Genomic DNA, 24,110 nt, shown 5'->3' on the forward strand with positions numbered 1-24,110 from the left:
AAGAAACAAAACGAAGGTTTTGAAATGGCCGAGTCAAAGTCCTAACTTGAATCCTATTGAGATGCTGTGGCAAGACCTTAAAACGGGGAGTTCATGCTCGAACATCCTCCAAACATCCTGTAGCTGAATTAAAACAATTCTGCAAAGAAAAGTAGATAAAATATCTCCACAGCGATGTAAGACTCATCGCAAGTTATTGCAAACGTTTGATTGCAGTTGTTACTGCCAAGTGTGGCACAACCAGTTATTAGGTTTAGGGGGGCAATTACTTTTCACATCGGTGATATAGGTTTTGAATAAATCTTTATCCTCAATAAATGGAATTATCATGCATTTTGTGTTTACTCGTGTTGTCTTTATCTTATATTAAAATTAGTTGGATGATCTAAAACATTTAAATGTGACAAATTAGCAAAAATAAAAGAAATGGGGTGAAGGGCAAATACTTTTTCACAGCTCTGTAATACAGATGGCAGTGGAGATGTTAAAAGCAGTCCATGGGCGCCTTTTGGATATGACTTATAGTGGTTCTCATTTAAGTTTTGGGAAGGGATATACTTTCCCCTTATGATGCCTCTGCTTTTCTACTTGCTATTATATGTTTAGTATGAATAAAATATCACCATACTGAAAGTGTTAAACTTATAAATTTAGCAGAATAATACCAAAATGGTTAGACTTTGTATACAAGCTTTGTGCTGACAGTAGATTATATTTTACCTCATTAATATCATGGAGTGCATGTTTTCTGCACTGGACATTATTAATCTGAGATAAGGCATATTATATATTCTCACTTCATAGTTCATACAGAGTGATAAGAACGTTTTTTAGTTAACATTTTGGATCTAAAAATCCACAACTCTAAATCATTGACCAGATAAACATAAAGCGCAGCCCCCGTGAAGTTAAAGTTACTAAGTAAATAGGAATCCTGGCAGCTAGATCACTGACAGGAACCTCCAACTTGAGGTGATGAGGGATTTAAGGTCATGAAGCCTGATAAAAATGTAATAAATAAACGAGTACATTATTAAGAAAAAAACATTTAATTTTTCGTTTGACAATTTTATACCACATGAAATACATATTTCACTGGTATGTAATTATTGTAATAAGTAACCCGATTATATTAACAGTTCATTTAGCTGAATAGCAAGATCTAATTCTAATATATAATGGATAAAGGTTTCATGACTTCAGTATACCTCTCCATTCACTGACTGGAGGTTTTCTGTTTCTACTATGCTGCCCGCTTCTCCTTTGGATATTTACGTTGGTGTTATTGTATTACTCTGTGGATTTATATATTTTTTCTGTTTAAATGACGTTACTGATTTTGGCTCAAAAAAGCATGCAAAATCTGCAGCAAATCTGCACTTTGTGAACAAGGCCATCAGCTGAATGGAACTTGCGGAAATCCATGTACTTGCTGCAGAAACAACCCCATTCAGATATATGGAACTGATTTTAAGTCACAGAAATTTCTTCAACAAAATCTTCCATGTATGAATCTACCCTAAGGCCGGGATCACACACACGCAGTTTTTGACTCCCTTTTTTGAGCCAAACACAGGAGTGGACACAAAAGTAGGGAAATGCATCAGCTTTTTCTTTATACCTTACCTTTCTTTTGCATCCACTTCTGGCTGGGGCTCGGAAAAAAAATTAAATGGCGAAAACTGAACCAGAAACGACATCAAAACTGTGTGTGATACTGGCCTAAGGTAGCAGTCACATGTGACAGATTTAGTTGCAGAAATTTCTGAAACTGAAAATCAGTTCCATTCATCTGAATGCGGTTGTTTCTGCAGCAAGCACGTGGATTTCTCCACGTTCCATTGAAAATTAATGTAACTGTCGCAGAAAGTGCTACAACAAGATCTGCCACATATGAATCCACCCTTAACCGCTGTTGCAGATTCTGTTGAGGCTTTCGTAAATTTGATGGCAAGAATACCGCAAGATGCAACGCTATTTTTACCGTCAGAAATCTGGAAAACTTGGCGAAACCCTGACGGACCCCATTATAAATCAATGGGATTCAGCTGTCACCATTTGCCACAGTGTGAACAGAGACAACTAGATTTCTTCCTTAGCAGGCAAGAAGAAGAAGTGATAAACCTTTTTGTGTCAGCATACATGATACAAATAATTTCAAGAAACATTGGCATATTTAAGTTGAGTGAGCGCCCTCTACTGTCCATAATCATGGTACATTATGCTGAATAGCAGGATATAGTAAATTTAGGCAATTGTCACAGTCATTTAATAAAATCAATAAGGTTTCCTGAGTAGAAATAGAATTGTGTAAAATACAACAGTAGCAGACAATTCATAATGTGCGCAGAATCATCCTCATAGATGTACACGGTCTACATTGGGACACAGGAGTCATTCTGTCACTTGTAAGGTGCACTCTATTTACAAAAAATGTATGACATTCTTTAAGAACTTAGCCATAGATCTAATATGTTTCTTTTTTTACTGCTAGAAAGAGCTGTGTTTAGTCACATATAATACAACATATAATACAACACATTTATTTATCAACTTGTGATGTCTATTGAACTGCACACACTTGGCAGACACATAGATAATTATGCAAAAATAAATGTCGCCTTGGCAGAATTCCCAGAATGTTACTACAGCGACTACTGTCAGGAGTCCATCAAATACTCACAAAACCAAGGCTGTCATCTAATAATTGACAAGTCATATTTAGAAGAGAAGTACTAAGGATTTGCTCAAAAGAATTTCCTTACTTTCATCTTAGCCACCTACTGTGTTATAATTACAGCTGCCCTAAGATATATTGCCAGCTGATGCCCATGGCTAACGTACCAACATAGCACATGCTTGTCTTCTTAAACTGGCCATAGACATAACAATCGTCCACACAATGAGAACAGTTTCATCAATGACGACACTTACATCCATGGTACTGAAACAATTGGAACATTCCTTTAAGAGGAAGATTTGTTGGTCATGCTTTACGGAATTCTTAATCGTGACCATGTAATAGCTACGTCTGTTTGCCAACATAAGGACAGTACATCAGCTATACTGCTGGTGAATTATTAGTGGATGCTTAGAAATAATATCAAATCTTTCATGTTCTTATATTTCATGATTACATCTATGTACAACGTTATGGTTTCTTAGGCTTCTATCTGCTTGTTGTGTTATATATCTTAGTAAATACTTATCTAATATGCTTTATGTTATAATAACATTCGTACACTGGGAGCAAAGAATTGACAGGTAGGTTGATACTCACCAGCATGTTCAGTAAAATCCAATATATCCTTGTGCAGAGCCATAAAACTAGGGCTTCCCTCTGATACAGATGTCCTAAGAGCAGCATATACAGGTGCATTCTAGGCATGTTTCACAGCACCATCATAGGAAAGAAAAGAATGCATTATTCAGTTAGCTTGCTGGCACTGGGGCATGCAAGAAGAAGAAGAAGAAGAAGAAGAAGAAGAAGAAGAAGAAGAAGAGGTAGAAGAAGAGGTAGAAGAAGAGGAAGAAGAAGAAGAAGAAGAAGAAGAAGAAGAAGAAGAAGAAGAAGAAGAAGAAGAAGAAGAAGAAGAAGAAGAAGAAGAAGAAGAAGAAAAGGAAGAAAGAAAAGACTCCAGACTCACCTTCCATAAAGCAAGTGCAAGCAGCAAGGTGCATATGCCACCTCTCATATCCATAACTACATACAGTACTGTGCCAATCTGTAACCTGGCAGTTCCCTTATCTCTACTGGAAGTCTTATCAATGCATTACAAGTATCAATGGCAGTGTTCAGAAGCCATAGAAACACACAAATTTATTTATGTGCCAATGACTTCAATGCTTTTAGATATTATAAGAATATTATTTGCAAAGCATGAGTCTAAAGTCCTATGTATTCTAAGGATCCTGCAATGTATGAAGCATGCTCCTGTGGCTTTCAGGGCAGAGGGCTAGAATTACAGCTGGTGCTGTTGGCTGTCTTGATCTCTGTCTGGAACCAGGATTCCTCTCAGTCTTTCTATTGCCTGTCCAAGTCCCCATGTGTTTCAGTGCAGCAGCTTTCCGCTGCTCTTCCTATGTTAATTGTGGCCAGCCGGCTTCTGCTCCTGACTGACAGTGCCCCCAAACCAATCAGTGCCTGCCCTGTGCAGTGGGCTGTGCAGCCCCCTGCTCTGTAGGAATACAATTGTTAAATCTTTATTGTCTCATTCAGTGCACAGGTACAGCGTATATAATACAAGAGATAAAACTATTTCCTAAGATTCTTTTTTATACACTTTGCATATATTTCTGAGCACTGAAATTTATAGTTTACATTAGATCAGAAATTGGGCTCAATGTTTAAACTATCAGTCCTAATAGTTGTGATATATACATAGATTTAATATAACACATTGGGGCAGATTTACAAATACTAGATTTAGACAGCGTAAACTTAGACCAGGCGGTCACAAGACGCACCCAATTTATCACAGTGACATACGCTGTATAAGAAATTTGGTGCATCTTGCTAGACATTTTTCTTTTACGCTTTTCTCTTTCTTAAAGCACTTCTTGTTTGCTTAGTTTACTAACGTTTTTTCAGAAATTTTAGCAGAATTTTAGCTTACTTTGACAAATTTTAAAGAGGCTCTGTCACCACATTATAAGTGTCCTATGTCCTACATAAGGAGATCGGCACTATAATGTAGGTGACAGCAGCGCTTTTTATTTAAAAAAAACGATCTATTTTCACCACTTTATTAGCGATTTTAGCTTTATGCTAATGAGTTGCTCAATGCCCAAGTGGGCGTATTTTTACTTTAGACCAAGTGGGCGTTGTACAGGGGAGTGTATGACGCTGACCAATCAGCATCATGCACTCCTCTCCATTCATTTACTCAGCGCATAGGGATCCTGCTAGATCCTTATGTGCTGTCTTATACTGACACATTAACAATACTGAAGTGTTTAGACAGTGTAGGCTTAGTCCCAGTTCTGGGTGTATGTGCAGCGTAGGTTCCCACCTTACAGAGGTCGCCTTGTCGTGGCAGGTGGGCTAACACTTTTTGATCAAAATGTGCACTAAGAACCTCCCTATTTGTAAGTAGATTTAGCTTTAGTGCATATTTATTTATATTTAGTGGTTTAGGTGGCATTAGTGTCGCAGGGTGCTGTCACCATTCTATGTTTGCTGTATATCTGCAGTCATGGGTGTTCTTGCACCTGCATACATTTTGTATCATTTAGTTGGAATGTGCTGTTCAAATTTTTGTTGTGCTTATGGTATCCATATATGTGGGGTTAGTGACTGCCTCCACTTGTTGTTCTTGCACTCCTCCCATTCTGCCCTGGGTGATTTTAATCAGTTCAATGCTGGATCCTACCATCCCCAGGTATATATGTAGGCTTAGTCCCAGTTCTGGGTGTATGTGCAGCGTAGGTTCCCACCTTACAGAGGTCGCCTTGTCGTGGCAGGTGGGCTAACACTTTTTGATCAAAATGTGCACTAAGAACCTCCCTATTTGTAAGTAGATTTAGCTTTAGTGCATATTTATTTATATTTAGTGGTTTAGGTGGCATTAGTGTCGCAGGGTGCTGTCACCATTCTATGTTTGCTGTATATCTGCAGTCATGGGTGTTCTTGCACCTGCATACATTTTGTATCATTTAGTTGGAATGTGCTGTTCAAATTTTTGTTGTGCTTATGGTATCCATATATGTGGGGTTAGTGACTGCCTCCACTTGTTGTTCTTGCACTCCTCCCATTCTGCCCTGGGTGATTTTAATCAGTTCAATGCTGGATCCTACCATCCCCAGGTATATATGTAGGCTTAGTCCCAGTTCTGGGTGTATGTGCAGCGTAGGTTCCCACCTTACAGAGGTCGCCTTGTCGTGGCAGGTGGGCTAACACTTTTTGATCAAAATGTGCACTAAGAACCTCCCTATTTGTAAGTAGATTTAGCTTTAGTGCATATTTATTTATATTTAGTGGTTTAGGTGGCATTAGTGTCGCAGGGTGCTGTCACCATTCTATGTTTGCTAGACAGTGAATAGACATTCCACGGGATGTCTATTCACAATCTCTGCACTTCGTTACTGTTTCTATGGTAGTTACAGCCGAGGAAGCGTGATTTCGTTGTAACCTGTCATTTACAGCGAGATGTCGCGAGATCATGCTTCCTCTGCTGTAACTACCACACACAGAGTAACGAAGTGCAGGGATTGTGAATAGACATCCTGCGGAATGTGTATTCACTGTCTAAACACTTCAGCATTGTTAATGTGTTAGTATAAGACAGCACATAAGGATCTAGCAGGATCCCTATGCGCTGAGTAAATGAATGGAGAGGAGTTCATGATGCTCATTGGTTAGCGTCATACACTCTCCTGTACAACGCTCACTTGGTCTAAAGTAAAAACACGCCCACTTGGGCATTAAGCAACTCATTAGCATAAATCTAAAATCGCTAATATAGTTTTTTTAAAATAAAAAGCACTGCTGTCATCTACATTACAGCGCCGATCTCCGTATGTAGGAGATAGGGCACGTATAATGTGTCCAGATACAACATATAACAACTTATAACCAGCCAGATACAGCATAGCAGCAGCAGGCTAGCATTACCAGGGTGGGAAGGGTCACAGTTTTTGGCCTTTCCGAGCCTAATAATACCAGCCTGCAGCCGCCCCAGTGCCCCTCCGTCACTACAGATGGTCAGGTACTAGATAGTACCCGGCTCTTCCTGGTACCCCTGGTGGCACTGGATACCAGGGTAATAATGGGGATTAGTGTTAACCTCTTCATGCCTAACATTAAGTCCCCCCCCTTAGTAATGGGCATTGTCAATCAGCCAGCATCTATTACTAAGGTGGTAGTTGTAAAGTTTAAACAAATACAAAGACATAGATAAAATATTTTATTGAAATAAAAATTCCACACAACCCTCGTTATCCAGTTATCGAAGTAGTCATCGAATCTGAAGTAGTCCAACAACCGAAAACACAAACACACAAAAATAATTAGTAACATATCAAAAAGGAAAATAATTCTAATACTTACCTTCCCTGGGTCCAGCGCTGGAGCTGCAATGTCAGCGAGCTGGGCCCTATATCTAATACTATCATGTGTGATACTGTCTGCTGGACCCTATATCTAATCCTATCATGTGTGATACTGTCTGCTGAGTCACTGTATCTAATCCTATCATGTGTGATACTGTCTGTTGAGCCACTGTATCTAATCCTATAATGTGTGCTACTGTCTGCTAAGAAGTTGTATCTAATGCTATCCATAGCTATAGGGTTGTAGTGCTATAGATATGCTGTCTCATATATATACACTACCGTTCAAAAGTTTGGGGTCACCCAGACAATTTTGTGTTTTCCATGAAAACTCACACTTATATTTATCAAATGAGTTGCAATATGACTAGAAAATATAGTCAAGACATTGACAAGGTTAGAAATAATGATTTTTATTTGAAATAATAATTTTCTCCTTCAAACTTTGCTTTCGTCAAAGAATTCTCCATTTGCAGCAATTACAGCATTGCAGACCTTTGGCCTTCTAGCTGTTAATTTGCTGAGGTAATCGGGAGAAATTTCACCCCATGCTTCCAGAAGGCCCTCCCACAAGTTGGATTGGCTTGATGGCCACTTCTCGCGTACCATACGGTCAAGCTGCTCCCACAACAGCTCTATGGGGTTGAGATCTGGTGACTGCACTGGCCACTCCATTATAGATAGAATACCAGCTGCCTGCTTCTTCCCTAAATAGTTCTTGCATAATTTGGAGGTGTACTTTGGGTCATTGTCCTGTTGTAGGATGAAATTGGCTCCAATCAAGCGCTGTCCACAGGGTATGGCATGGCGTTGCAAAATGGAGTGATAGCCTTCCTTATTCAAAATCCCTTTTACCTTGTACAAATCTCCCACTTTACCAGCACCAAAGCAACCCCAGACCATCACATTACCTCCACCGTGCTGTACAGATGGCGTCAGGCACCCTTCCAGCATCTTTTCAGTTGTTCTGCGTCTCACAAATGTTCTTCTGTGTGATCCAAACACCTCAAACTTCGATTCGTCTGTCCATAACACTTTTTCCAATCTTCCTCTGTCCAATGTCACTGTAGACGTTGACACTGGCGTTTTGCGGGTACTATTTAATGAAGCTGCCAGTTGAGGACCTGTGAGGCGTCTATTTCTCAAACTAGAGACTCTAATGTACTTGTCTTGTTGCTCAGTTGTGCAGCGGGGCCTCCCACCTCTCTTTCTACTCTGGTTAGAGCCTGTTTGTGCTGTCCTCTGAAGGGAGTAGTAAACACCGTTGTAGGAAATCTTCAGTTTCTTGGCAATTTCTAGCATGGAATAGCCTTCATTTCTAAGAACAAGAATAGACTGTCGAGTTTCACATGAAAGCTCTCTTTTTCTAGCCATTTTGAGAGTTTAATCGAACCCACAAATGTAATGCTCCAGATTCTCAACTATCTCAAAGGAAGGTCAGTTTTATAGCTCCTCTAAACAGCAAAACTGTTTACAGCAGTGCTAACATAATTGCACAAGGGTTTTCAAGTGTTTTCTAATCATCCATTAGCCTTCTAACACAGTTAGCAAACACAATGTACCATTAGAACACTGGAGTGATGGTTGCTGGAAATGGGCCTCTATACACCTATGTAGATATTGCATTAAAAAACAGACGTTTGCAGCTAGAATAGTCATTTAGCACATTAACAATGTATAGAGTGTATTTCTGATTAATTTTATGTTATCTTCATTGAAAAAAACTGTGCTTTTCTTTCAAAAATAAGGAAATTTCTGAGTGACCCTAAACTTTTGAACGGTAGTATACGCACATATTCATACACGCACACATTTTTTTGGGGGGGCACCTATGTTTTGGGGCTATTCCCCCTGATGTTTTAAGTCCTTAGTGACGCCCCTGGCTGCTAGTGCTGCATTGTTGGACCACTTAGGAGACCCAGTAAGCTGCGGCCCATCGGCCATGAGAAGTTTGGGGGGAGGGTGGCCCAAGAAGAACCTTTGCATCGGGGCCCATGAGCTTTTAGCTACGCCCCTGTAGATATGTAGGTATATATATATATATAAACATAACACCTCAATGTGAGATAACTATGCAATGTCTTAGCAGCCAAAGTGCTACAATAATATATAATTAGAAAGATCAAGTTGTAACAGAGTTCTATATGAGGTTTGATGTAGAAGGTAACAAGGGATGATAGATCTGATTGACAGGAATACCAGAAATTAAGCGGACTTCAGTAGCCAAGAAATCTATAATCAACGTTTCTCTTGGATTTTTTGCTGAGCACATTGGGTCAGATTTACAATTTAAGGGGTGTGGCTTATCACGAAATTGGGCACGGTCTAGCAGAAAGGGGGCTTAAAATATGAAGTGCGCCAAAGAACTGGTGTAAATAAGCCAACTAATATGTGGCATAAGGAAGATAAAATCGTCTAGACATGGCACATTCATTTGGCTCATCTTCTGACTGCTGTGTCTTAGTTTACTCTGTCTAAATCTTAGACAGTATTAGTAAAGCTCCCCCATTGTACATGTGTTGGACTACTGTCTGCAAACTTTTGGACTCTTTGTTAGGGTTCCTGTGTAAAAGTGAATTAGCATGGAGACTAAGGGCATGACCACACATGGCGGAATTCCTCCGCAACTGTCCGCATCAATGCCGCACCTAATCCGGGTTGCGGATTACGGCTGCGGATCTGCACAAAATGTGCAGAAAATTGATGCGGACTAGCTGCTGCGGACTGCGGGAAAAGTGCTTCCCTTCTCCCTATCAGTGCAGGATAGAGAGAAGGGACAGCACTTTCCCTAGTGAAAGTAAAAGAAATTCATACTTACCGCCCGTTGTCTTTATGACGCGTCCCTCCTTCGGCATCCAGCCCGACCTCCCTGGATGACGCGCCAGTCCATGTGACCGCTGCAGCCTGTGCTTGGCCTGTGATTGGCTGCAGCCGTCACTTACACTGAAACGTCATCCTGGGAGGCCGGACTGGAGACAGAAACAGGGAGTTCTCGGTAAGTACGAACTTCATTTTTTTTTACAGATACATGTATATTGGGATCGGTAGTCACTGTCCCGGGTGCAGAAACAGTTACTGCCGATCGCTTAACTCTTTCAGCACCCTGGACAGTGACTATTTACTGACGTCTCCTAGCAACGCTCCCGTCATTACGGGAGCCCCATTGACTTCCTCAGTCTGGCTGTAGACCTAGAAATACATAGGTCCAGCCAGAATGAAGAAATGTCAAGTAAAAAAAGCAAGACGCATCCGCAGCACACAGACCTTGCATTAAAGGGAATACCCAAGTAAATTGATACTTGTGTTACATTACAAGGGGCATGTTGGGACAAGCATGAAATTGCCAAGTGTGAATTGAGGATGAGGCAATTTCTTTCCACTTGTCCTCATTACAAAGATTGAATTGTAGCTGTTTCTTCTAAAGGAATCCCTATCCATGAGATTTTTTTCCAAATATGTCAACTCCCCTAGCTCCAGCAAACATGTATATACAATATAATAAGTGCAAATATGTCTGCAAGCTATATTTCAAATGTACCATAATATTTACCCACAGGTTTTTATGTTTAAGTACAATAATGTTTTACAAATAACATATCCTTAGCATAAGCATTATGTTACAGTTATGCTTCAGCAACATCTACAGTATTGTGGGGTACAGCTTAGAGTAAGTGCTACTCATCTCATCAGCTTACATAGCCAGGGACAGAGAATTACATAAATAAGAAACTTAATGTTGCTTAATAATTTATTGAAATTACTCTATATGACAAATACTCAACAAATGAGGACTGGATATCAAGCACGCTGGCAGTGTCAACTATAATACCAATAAATATAGATTGGGCATTGCATAGTTGAAGGTTGCAAGTGAAATCATTTGTAACATTTAGTCATAAAAACAATTTCAAAGTCCAAAACCATGCATGCCTTTCCATGGCAAGCATTTACTGGGATGGGAAAACGACCTTCTAAAAGCCCAGTGGCCTGATTGACATGTCATGGCACAATCCTCTTTTGTTACTGTAAATGTCCTCTCTCTATCGAAACTAAATCTTTAAAAAATTGAGCTCCTTCTGTATCCACCATACACTGCTAACCTACCTAAACCCGATGTTTCCATTTCAGTGTTTCTTGTACCATAACACCTGGGCTGCATGCCGGCTGTCTTCGAATTATGTTTAACTCCGATCTTTCTTTTACTACTTATGTCAGGTCCGTATTTCAGGGTATCTTCCTTTCCCCTGTTATTTCACACCGAATAACCACCTCTGCAAATTGAAAGCTGAAGGCATGCCTGGAAAGAAGTAAACCAGCCAGAGATGTTGGTACACAGCTTTCCCCAAATCAGCCAGGAAGAAGAACTGCACTTTATTCAGAACAAAGAAACACACAGAAAGACCCCTCCCTAGGGATGTGGGAGTGCCCAAGCCCGCACCGGCTTCTCAGCTGCAAGTTCTCAGACTCACTCTTCTTGCATTCCAGGGGGCGGTGTTTTCCATAGGTGTGTCCGACATGAACAAAGAACTTATTATATATCAGTATATTACACAAAGAACTGAAATGTATATACATATATGCGAGGATAATATTTTTCAAACAATATACATGGTAATGATCCCTGACACTTATATTCAATCACTTGCACGCTCATGTCACCTGCACCTCGAAAATATCTCCAGAATCCGCTTACTGTGGAAACTCGTATTGTTGTTCTGATTCATTCTCGTCTAACTACTGTAACTCATTACTAATCGGTCTTCCCCACAATAAACTCTCCCTCTTCAATCTATCCTGAAAGCAGCAGCCATTCTCATCTCATCTCATCTTTCTGACCAACCGCTACACCAACTCCTCTACCCTGGTTGCACATTCAATTTAGTATACAATTTTAACATATTACTCTCACCCACAAAGCTCTCCACAGTGCTGCACCACGTTACATCTCCCTCATCTCTGTCTAACATCCTACCCATGCTTTATGTTCTGCCAAGGATTTAAGACTAACATCCTCCATAATCCCAACAGCCAATCTCCAAGATTTTTCTTTTGCTGCACCAGTCCTCTGAAATGTGCTCAACCGAACAATCAGATTAGTTCCCAACTTTCCCAGTTTTAAGCGTGCCTTGAAAACACATATTTTTGGACAGGCCTGTCACATTCCCTAATCTGACTACTTTTCTTCACCCCGTATTACATTAGTCATCAGTACTTGACCCCTTCTTCCAGCAGTATCCCCCTCACTCCTTGCACCGTAATGCACTTTATGTTTTTCACACACAAACACTTCGGCTCTGAAAAATCCTAGCAATATCATTGGCTCACGACCAATATTAAGTGCTGAGCTTCGGGAGGTGTCCACTGAGTGTCTCCTCTCCACTTGGCTCAGCTTAATTAATAGGTCTCTTTCTATACACAAATGCACAGTACACATATTTTGTAATATTATTTCTCTCAACATCCAAACCCCATTTAAAAGTTCCATAGTCTCACTGATTTGCATACAGTGAAGGAAATAAGTATTTGATCCCTTGCTGATTTTGTAAGTTTGCCCACTGTCAAAGACATGAACAGTCTAGAATTTTTAGGCTAGGTTACTTTTACCAGTGAGAGATAGATTATATAAAAAAAAAAAAAAAAAAATCACATAGTCAAAATTATATATATTTATTTGCATTGTGCACAGAGAAATAAGTATTTGATCCCCTACCAACCATTAAGAGTTCAGCCTCCTCCAGACCAGTTACACGCTTCAAATCAACTTGATGCCTGCATTAAAGACAGCTGTCTTACATGGTCACCTGTATAAAAGACTCCTGTCCACAGACTCAATTAATCAGTCTGACTCTAACCTCTACAACATGGGCAAGACCAAAGAGCTTTTTAAGGATGTCAGGGACAAGATCATAGACCTGCACAAGGCTGGAATGGGCTACAAAACCATAAGTAAGACGCTGGGTGAGAAGGAGACAACTGTTGGTGCAATAGTAAGAAAATGGAAGACATACAAAATGACTGTCAATCGACATCGATCTGGGGCTCCATGCAAAATCTCACCTCGTGGGGTATCCTTGATCCTGAGGAAGGTGAGAGCTCAGCCGAAAACTACACGGGGGGGACTTGTTAATGATCTCAAGGCAGCTGGGACCACAGTCACCAAGAAAACCATTGGTAACACATTACGCCGTAATGGATTAAAATCCTGCAGTGCCCGCAAGGTCCCCCTGCTCAAGAAGGCACATGTACAGGCCCGTCTGAAGTTTGCAAATGAACATCTGGATGATTCTGAGAGTGATTGGGAGAAGGTGCTGTGGTCAGATGAGACTAAAATTTAGCTCTTTGGCATTAACTCAACTCGCCGTGTTTGGAGGAAGAGAAATGCTGCCTATGACCCAAAGAACACCGTCCCCACTGTCAAGCATGGAGGTGGAAACATTATGTTTTGGGGGTGTTTCTCTGCTAAGGGCACAGGACTACTTCACCGCATCAATGGGAGAATGGATGGAGCCATGTACCGTCAAATCCTGAGTGACAACCTCCTTCCCTCCACCAGGACATTAAAAATGGCTCGTGGCTGGGTCTTCCAGCACGACAATGACACGAAACATACAGCCAAGGCAACAAAGGAGTGGCTCAAAAAGAAGCACATTAAGGTCATGGAGTGGCCTAGCCAGTCTCCAGATCTTAATCCCATCGAAAACTTATGGAGGGAGCTGAAGATCCGAGTTGCCAAGCGACAGCCTCGAAATCTTAATTATTTACAGATGATCTGCAAAGAGGAGTGGTCCAAAATTCCATCTAACATGTGAGCAAACCTCATCATCAACCACAAAAAAAGTCTGACTGCTGTGCTTGCCAACAAGGGTTTTGCCACCAAGTATTAAGTCTTGTTTGCCAAAGGGATCAAATACTTATTTCTCTGTGCACAATGCAAATAAATATATATAATTTTGACAATGTGATTTTCTGTTTTTTTTTAAATATAATCTATCTCTCACTGGTAAAATTAACCTAGCCTAAAAATTCTAGACTGTTCATGTCTTTGACAGTGGGCAAACTTACAAAATCAGCAAGGGATACTTATTTCCTTCACTGTAGAAGTAAAATTATACTCTAATTATGTGCATTTATGCCTCTTTTGATGTATCTCGTGATCTTATTTGTCTTGGTAGCAGTTGCCTACCACTGGTTGCTAGAGATAGCTGCTACAAATCCAACTGTAACATAATACTTTAAACAGTTTAATATAATTTGCTACATTTTTTATTTTACTCCATAAGCAATCTACAAGGTCAATAATAAATATTTTAAGCAGAACAGAACCATTGTGGTGCCCCACTAGTAATCTTAATGTGTTCCATTAATGGCAACGCTCTGTTTTCTATTCTTCAGGTAGTTATTTAGACAATTATACAAACTTCACCCGAACCCAACATTCTCATTTTATGTACCAACTTCCACTACAATATGAAAAACTTTGGAAAAATCATTCACTGGGTAAAGTCTAGAACGTACCCCCTCATTGAAGCTCACCAAACTTGTTTGAAAAGACCATTTCCTCATAAACCCATTCTGATATTTAATCGTAAGGGTAGGGCCACACATAGTGCCACACAATGCCAAACACAAAGCTGATATGTAGTTTAATTGCAAAGTGGTACAGTTGTTAACTGATTGTTATTGTGTGTGCGTTTTTGCAGGTTAAACTGCTGTTACGTGTGTTCCTAGCCCATCTATTTTCATTGAGATGCTGAAGGATAGCGTCTCTTAAAAACCCGTAAACATTTAACCACCGTCAGGGGCTTTCCACCCCCAGAACAGACCCCTAAATTAATTCAGACTCTAGACCAGACGCCTTAATTCAGACACCAGATCCCTAAATTCGGACCAGAGAACTGAGCCCAAAATTAATTCAGGCCCCAGATCAGACCACAAAAATAGTTTCAGGCGCCAGACCAAACCCTTCTATTTACTTACCGCTCCGGTGTTCTCTTCACTTTCAGGCTTCCCAGCACACAACGTCCTGATGCTGGCTGATGTCTGGATCTTGTATGCACCATCACATATAGTGTAATGACACTAGGCGGCATCAGGACCTTGTGTGTGCTTGGCCCCATTGAATCCGATATGGCAAATGTGAATAACAGGAGTGACAGAAGTCCTGCACTCACTGAAATAAATTGGTTTTGTCAACATATGTAACACCTTTCCACTTGTCATGGTCTTATCTACTGTAAACAGAGAATACTTCAGAAGTGAATGTGTTTGTTCTTTTTCACATGCAAGCTCACATTGCAAATTCCCAACAAGATAGTTTTCAATATCCAAAGGATACGAGCATAAATTCTTTACTTCTTTTTAGTTTGTGTATGTTGATCTATCATTTACAGATAATATTATCAGGTAGAAGGCCAGAGAAGTTTGTCCAGTGCTGTCAATGAGAACATTATAACTCTTGTATAATGAGTGACTTCACACAATACATTGAAATGCTGCACATTCACTTTTAATATCCCAAGTCCTGAGAGGCTTAATGAAAAAGTAAAGTGACAGCACTTTCATTTACTGGTGTTTTTACTGCATAAGACTGTTGTGCTAGTGCAGGCGCTCAGAAGTGATTTATGTTCACTTTCATCACAGGATCTGATCTCTTTTACTAAAGGACAGTGGCAGTTGGCTGACTGTGTCATTTTAACACCTTCTCTTTACTCCATGAGTGTCCCATCTCATGTGTACTCTCTTCAGCAAAACTGCTCCATCATTTCAGTAGTTATAGCCTACAGCAAGGGTTGTCCGGTTTCAGCAAATTAATCTTATTTTTTTGTGTGATCAAAAGTTATAAAATTTTCCAATATACGTTCTTCATTCCTCACGATTTATTTAAGATCTCTGCATATTGTTATTCAGTAGGAACATTCATGGTCATGTGATGGACACACAGATGCTGGGATCAATAAAAGACACAGCTCTGATACACAAACTAACTAACTAACGAGCCGTGCACCTGTGTGTCCATCACATGATCATGGACAGAACTTTATTCACTGGAAGTAAACAATGAATGTTTCTACTGAATAACAACAAGCAGAGAACATGAAAACCGTGAGGAATGAATGCAGAAAGCATATTGGAAAATCATATAACTTTTAATTATATAAAAAAATAACATTCATTTGCTGAAACCGGACAACCCATTTAAGAAAAACTGGTTCAAATGAAAACAGTAACAAAACGAACAAAATTTTTTAACAAGAAGTAGCAAAACATGACTGGTTATAAATTGGGTATTTGTTTGCTGTGGTTGTTATAAGTGTTCCAAATATGTTTATAAAAATTGTGTATAGGTTTGTCTGTATAATGACTACTAGTGACTGAACAGGAAAATTGCCAGTGACTGAATCAGTGAAATCATTGTGTATTTAGACAATACATGTGTATTATTATTTTTATTACTTAATTTATATTTCATGTTTTTTCTTCCACATTTATTTTTATTTAAAGGGTCTGTACAAAAGTAGAAAAAAGTGTCTATTCCACCCATAGCACTACTCATGCCCATGGGCTTTGTCTGGTGCTGCAGCTCACCCTATTCAAGTGACACACTCCATAGACAACATGAAACTGTTTCTAGGAAAAAAGCAGGCCTTTTATCAATATACGACAACTATTTATTTTTAGGCCATGTTCAGATTTGGCAGAATACAATTCATGTGCACAGGGTTTTCATCCACAGGTAGTGCATAAAAAAAAATCCATGCATAAATCAGAGCATGCTGCAGATTTTCAGATCTGAAGCTTGTTAATTCTTGTGCGGAAATGTGGATTTTCACTGCGGATTTCACTCTTGCAAAGGGTGAAATCCACAGCAAATCCATGTAGACCAAATATTTTATTATTTTTATTAACAATGCAAAATAAACTAATACTAACTATATAGACATTGTAACTTACAAAGGCACCAAAATTAGCAGAGTTTATTCTAAACATATACCATTCAGCCATAACATCCACGAACCCAACGTGACAGTACGCTCAGGCCATGGAAACAGCTACCTAATATTAGGTCCCCCTCATGCCGTCAAAACAGCTGTGACCCGTCGAGATATGGACTCCACAAGACCTCTGAAGGTGTCCTGTGATATCTGTCATGGATCAGACTTGTTTTTCAAGCACATCCCACAGATGCTCTATTGGATTGAGATCTGGAGAATTTGTCATGTTCCTCAAACAATTCCTAAATAATTTTTGCAGTATGGCTGGGTGCATTATCCTGCCAAAAGAGGCCACTGCCATAAGGGAATGCCGTAGCCATGAAGGGTTGTACTTGGTCTGCAGCAATGTTTATATAGGGGGTACTTGTCAAATTAACATCCACAGGAATGCCAGGACCCGAGATTTCCCAGCAGAACATTGCCCAGAGCATTATACTGATATGATCAGCTTGCCTTCTTTCCATAGTGCATCCTGCTGCCATCTCTTCGCCAGGTAAGCCTCGCGCACACACACACACACACATGATTTTCCACATGATATAAAAGAAACCGTGATCCATGAGACCAGGTCACCTTCTTCCATTGCTTTATGGTCCAGCTCGGATGCTCACGTGCCCCCTTGTACACGCTTGTGGACAGTGGACAGGGGTCAGCATGGGTACTATAACCGGTCTGCGGCTATGCGACCCCAAAAACAGCAAGCTGTGATGCACTGTGTGTTCTCATAGCTTTCTATTCCAGTAAGCATTAACTTTTTCAGCAATTTGTTCTACAATAGTGCTTCTGCGAGATTGGACCAAAAGGGCTAGCCATTGCGTCAATGAGGCTTGGGTGCCCGTGACCCTGTCCCTGGTGCACCGTTGTCCTTCCTTGGACCAATTGTGGTTACAAATAACCACTGCACACCAGGAACACCCCAAAGGACCTGCCATTTTGGAGATGCTCTGACCCAGTTGTCCTGTGGGTAGGTGATAATTTATAATTTTGGGAATATCTCTTTAATCACTGTTATTATCATGCAAGTTGTAAAAACACAAACTTAAAAAAACAAAACAGCTTTTAAGCTGCATGTACCTCAAAGTGACTAATATAGTGAGAAATGAGAAATAAGAAATAAGCTTATTTAGCTAAGATTATATATTTTCAAGTGGTCTTCCTAATTAAAAAGCGCAAATATTCTGGTCTGTAAAGATATCAAGGTCATACAAAATATCTTATTGTTTTCAAGGTCTCACCCATACCTCTGTCTTCTTACTTGTTACATTTCATGAAAAGCTTGCTAACTATGTTAGACAGTTTGTTTTAATATTTCGGTTCTATGCCATGTCTCTGTGTAAGGCAAAAAAGGGTTTTCGCTTGAAACCTTTATAACTGGCACTCCACATTAAAGTGAAAAGAAAATATGGAAAACGTGTCAGACTACCTCGTATGCATGGCAAAGTGTGAAATCTGTGATAAAAATCTGCAGCAGAATTAACATGATGGGAATTTGAAAATCTGCAGCTTGCCCTCAATTCCATGCAGATTTTTTTCTCTACATGTGGATAGAGATTTATAAACATATATACATGTATTGTACTGTAAATTGTACTCATTTTTTTTCTTCTAATGCTACATCTACTTTTAAGGAAGTGTGTACAGGTTAAGGGAACTTACCTTAGTCCCCTTAACAGTCTTGATGGGGTTGTAGAGACAGCGGAGCGGAGTGCAGAGCGGGGCGGCTTCCGGTGGAAAGCTGCGACAGAGGAGAGAAAGAGAACGGCTCTAATTGAGCATGGCTCCTCAAGTGCGGCACCGATAGGAGAAGTGCGGGGACTGGTATAAACTGCTTGCAGTTCTTGGACAGTCCCCGCGTACGACTGCGGCGTCAGTGGGCTTGGAACGGTGACGGGATTGACTCAGATTACGATCCCTTCACTGTGTCTAAACTCAGTGAGGGCAACACACATCCGATCAGATGTGTGCGGCCACACTTGTCACAGTGGCCGTATTGGCGCACAGACAAAGTGTGGCCGCAACAGTGGGGGAGGCTGACTCCAGTGGAGCATGGCCTCGTTGAAGGCAGAATGCCTGGGAACAGAGGGCACGGACTGAGAGTACTCCGGCCCTCTAATAGGATTGTTCAGGAAAGGAAAAGGGGAGGAGCTATAGGGATGTAGGAGAGAAAAGGAAAATGGGAGGAGCTAGAGGCAGTGGCAGTTGAAGGGAGGCAGTTGAGGAGAGCGAGAGAGGGAGAGGATTGTTGTGAGGTGCGTCATAGAAATTGACAGAAATACAGGTTGAAGAAAACGAAATATTAAAAGGAATTGAAGTAAGAGGAATAAAACTGGTGTAAGAAAACACCAATATTGTATGCACAATTACAAGTAGTATCTCCTTAGGGAATAAAAATACCTGTTGACAATATGACATATCTGTTAAATTCTGACAGACATCCACCATTTTCTATCCTGCGTTTCCTTCATTGAAAAAGCCATCTGTTCTTGGCGGATTATAGTTTACAAGATTGTAATTTATTCCCTGTGGATTATAAAATGAAAAAGCCATCGGTTTCTGGCGGATTACAGTTTACAAGAATTTGATCTAATCCTTGTTGGATTGCGATTCTTGTCATTTACTTCTGTGTATAATAAATACCAAATTTATATAACCCTGTGTGGTCACTACAAATGCGGTGCAACATCCCAAAAGGGCATTTTTTAACTTTTGCATCCTTTGCGATTCTTCTGGCATATAAAAGTTGATACATTACCCCCATTGTATTCAGGTTTCACACACAGTGTTAAGCAGTGTTTTTATTTTTTGGCTAAGACACCAGATGTTAGCTAAAAGTCAATAGTAAAATATGAAAATGTTTACAACAGGGGTCGGCAACTGTTTTTGTATGGCGTGCCCATTCAAAAAAAAATCAAAAAAAATCAATTATGATGTACTCAGTGTGCCACGCAACAAGAAAGTCATACAACACAAACTGTTACTATGTATGTGATATAAAATAATTAATCAGTTCATGAAACTTACTTGTACCTGACCTTTGCATAGACGATCCATCTGTGGTGCATATGAGGTGACTGAACTGGACACAGGTCTCAGAGTGGTCTGCAGTACGCCTGCTTCATGACGGGCTGGGGAGGGAATTTATGTGTGAGAAAATCTGCTACACAGATATGTAAAAAAATAAGTTACATCTGCTCAGAGATGAGCTCACTTATTGTTCCTTGTGTGGATTATGATGGATGAGGGGATATGTTATTTCAAGGGCGACAGTGGCTGTTCATAGAATGGGACTGGCGCCTACATTCCGGCCGAATGGCGCTCCCTTGGCTTCATTGACGGCTCTAGAATGACTTTACTGGTTTCTGTAGTGTAATCTCTCGCAAGAGCTGTGCGTTCCCTGACCTGAAGAAACAAATGATGTCGGAGCACACTAGAGCCACTAATCGAGCCAAGGGAGTGGAGTTGGGCTAGGTTTAGGCTGGGAAGCTTTTGATGGGCTTATGACTTTTCCAGGCAAACATGCTCCATGTGCCAGCTGTGCCACATGTGCCGTACGTTGCTGACCCCTGGTCTACATTTGCAGCATTTTAGTGGTATTTTATTGGCAGTGACATGTTTATTAAATGCAGCTTGCTTAACCCTTTAACACACCATGACGTAACTGCACGTCATGGTGCGGGGACTAAAGTATGAAGCCCACTCCATACGCTGTGGGTGTCAGCTGTGTATTACAACTGACATCTTGCACTAATGGCCAGGAAAGCGATAATTTTTTTCTTGGACGTTTTAACCACTTAGATGCCGCGGTGAATAGCGACCGTGACATCTAAGTTGTTATTAAGAGGGGGCTAAGCCCCCTCCGACAGCCCATCGCCCTCCCGCGAAGCGATCGTGGGGTGTCGATGGCTGTCTTCGCTGCCCGGGAGCCTAGGGAAGGCCCCTAGGTCTGCCTTTCTTCGTTTTTAACAATTACAGTGGTAATCGCTGGTTGAAATCCCCTAGGGTGACAAATAAAAAAGTGTAAAAATTTGTTAAAGAAAGTTTTCAGTAGTGAAAAAAAATAAAATTATTAAAAGTTAAAAAAAAAACTTTTTCCCATTCTTCCTCTAATGTCATTTAAAAAATAAAAACCAAACAAAATTTATATAAACGTCTCAATAGAACTATTATAATAAAACATTATTTAACACGGTAAACGGCGTAAAAAACAAAAATGTAAAAAAACAATTGCTGTTTTTTGGTCATCTTAACACTGAACAAAATGTACATTTTTACCGCACAGTGAAAATTGTAAAAACGAAACCCAAGTAACAATGGACTAATCGCTTTTTTTTCCAATTCCACCCCACAAAGAATTTTTTTTCCATTTTCCAGTACATTATATGGTACTTTAAATGGTGCCAATAAAAACTACAACTCCGCCCACAAAAAAATAAGCCATCACAACACTCCATTGATGTTAAAATAAAAAAGTTATGGCTCTCAGAAGGCGGGAAGTGAAAAACGACAAAAACAAAAAATGGCTTGGACTTTAAGGGGTTAACCCCTTAATGACCAGTCTATTTTAGACCTTAACCCCTTCCCGCATTTTCACGTACATGCACGTCGGCGAATGCGGCTGGTTAGCGCATTCCCACGTGTATGTACGTGATGCAGTTAAACTGTCACAGCGCCGCGGGGCGAGGTGACAGTTCACTGCAAACTGCTGTCCGAGACAGCTTAGCAACAGAGCTAGCCGACAGGGGACCAATGAAAGTGGTCCCCTGTCGGTGATCGCTGTGATAGGTCTGTCAGTGCAGACAGACCAATCACAGTTAGTGTGACGTAGGCAGGACTTGTTTTTCTATAGTCTCCGTCTCTGAGCTCCTCTGTTGGTTTTGAGAGGAGATCAGAGACGGATTCTAATTTTACTTGTGAATTAAATATACCCCCACAGCCTGATCAGTCACCCCCACAGCCTGATCAGTCACCCCCAGTGCTGACCTGTCACCCCCAATGCTGACCTGTCACCCCCACAGCCCGATCAGTCACACCCACAGCCTGACCAGTCACCCTCTGTGCTGACCTGTCACCCGCTGTGCTGACCTGTCACCCCCAGTGCTGACCAGTCACCCCCAGTGCTGACCTGTCACCCCCTGTGCTGACCTGTCACCCCCTGTGCTGACCTGTCACCCCCAGTGCTGACCAGTCACCCCCTGTGCTGACCAGTCTCCCCCTGTGCTGACCAGTCTCCCCCTGTGCTGACCAGTCTCCCCCTGTGCTGACCAGTCACCCCCTGTGCTGACCAGTCACCCCCACAGCCTGCTCAGTCACCCCCTGTCCTGACCAGTCACCCCCTGTGCTGACCAGTCACCCCCTGTGCTGACCAGTCACCCCCTGTGCTGACCAGTCAACCCCTGTGCTTACCAGTCACCCCCACAGCCTGATCAGTCACCCCCTGTGCTGACCAGTCACCCCCTGTGCTGACTATTCACCCCCTGTGTTGACCAGTCACCCCCACAGCCTGATCAGTCACCCCCTGTGCTGACCAGTCACTCCCACAGCTAGTCAGTCACCTCCTGTGCTCCATCAGCACATCCCTGTGCCCCATCAGCAAATCCTTTTGCCTCATCAGCACCCCAGTGTGCCACATCACCCAATCAGTATCGTCTGTTGCCTAGTGACAGGCATCACTGAATCAGTTCAGTTTTTTTGTTCTTGTAAAAATACTAAAAAAATATATATAAAAAAAATATAAAAAAAAATATATAAAAAAAACCCTATAAAAAAAGTTTGTTAGTGAGCGACAGGGATAGTAAGTTAGTTAGGGATAGTATCAGACTAGCTTGTTAGAGTGTACGTGGTGTAAGGTTAGGTACTGTCAGGGCTAGTTACAAATAATTTAGCATTAGGGTATTAGGTAGGGCTAATTAGGGTTAGAGGTTCAGGGAGTTAAAAACTATTATAATGACAAAGCGAGTGTTCACTGCTGAAGAGGCGTACACCTTATTCTGTGCAGAGTCAGAGTCTGACAGTGGAGATGAGGTGACATTTTTGATGTCATCATCCTCAAGTGACACATCTAGTGATGAACCCCCCCGTAGACGTTCTAGGGCTAGTGCGCAAGCACAACCAAATTCAGATGCCCCTGCGTGGATTGCCCCTGATAATTATATGCCCCAGGTGCCTGAATTTACTGCCACCCCAGGCACCAACGTGGACACTACTGGATTCAGAGAGATAGATTTTTTTAAATTATATTTCTCTGATGAACTAATTTGTCTTATGGTACAGCAGACAAATATTTATGCGGCACAATTTATTGCCCGCAATCCCAACAGTTACTATGCCAGGCCCCAAAAATGGACCCCTACCAATTCAAATGAAATACTGAAATTTTGGAGCCTATTACTTAACATGGGCATTACAAAAAAGCCCTCTATTCGCTCCTATTGGAGCACTGATATGCTACACCATTGCCCACTTTACCGGCTCACCATGCCTAGTGCTCGTTTCGAGATCCTGCTACGGTTCCTACATTATAACAACAATGAGGAATGCCCAGCCACAAATGACCCCAGTTTTGACAGACTGTTCAAAATTAGACCTGTAGTGAACCACTATAATTCAAAACTTAAAGAGATTTACACCCCACAAAAATGCATTGCAGTGGACGAATCCTTGGTTCATTTCAAAGGCAGGCTACATTTCCGCCAGTACCTGCCAGTACCTGCCCAACAAAAGGTCTAGGTATGGCGTGAAGCTGTATAAAGTGTGTGAACACTTTTAAATTCAGAATCTATGAGGGAAAAGATTCTGCAATAGAGCCCCCGGACTGTCCCCCTGTCCTAGGAATAAGTGGGAAGATAGTATGGGATTTGCTGCACCCCATACTAGACCAGGGATACCATCTATATATTGACAATTTTTACAATAGTGTCCCCCTTTTGAAATGCCTTGCTGTTAGAGGAACCGCAGCATGCGGCACAATCAGGAGAAACCAAAAGGGTCTCCCCAAGGACTTTGTAGATCATACAGTGCACCGAGGGGAAAGCAGGGCTGTATGCAGTGACAATTTGTTGCTGGTCAAAT

The 24,110-nt window shown here is 41.1% G+C and overlaps 1 protein-coding gene across 1 annotated transcript in view; it reads right to left on the bottom strand.

The window, feature by feature from the left end:
* The window catches only part of ADAMTS16 (ADAM metallopeptidase with thrombospondin type 1 motif 16), a 220,483-nt gene extending 216,210 nt beyond the window's left edge, over window positions 1-4,273 (bottom strand). The window contains exons 1-2 of the mRNA XM_075828498.1: window positions 3,648-4,273; window positions 3,281-3,380 (exon numbers count right to left, since the gene is read on the bottom strand). Of these exons, the coding sequence (XP_075684613.1) occupies window positions 3,281-3,380; window positions 3,648-3,701 (154 nt within the window). The 5' untranslated portion in view covers window positions 3,702-4,273. The remainder of the gene's footprint in view (window positions 1-3,280; window positions 3,381-3,647) is intronic.
* Window positions 4,274-24,110: the final 19,837 nt, after the last annotated feature.

This window comes from Rhinoderma darwinii, chromosome 5 (genome assembly GCF_050947455.1).
Source record: "Rhinoderma darwinii isolate aRhiDar2 chromosome 5, aRhiDar2.hap1, whole genome shotgun sequence".
In the NCBI taxonomy this organism is placed as follows: domain Eukaryota; kingdom Metazoa; phylum Chordata; class Amphibia; order Anura; family Rhinodermatidae; genus Rhinoderma; species Rhinoderma darwinii.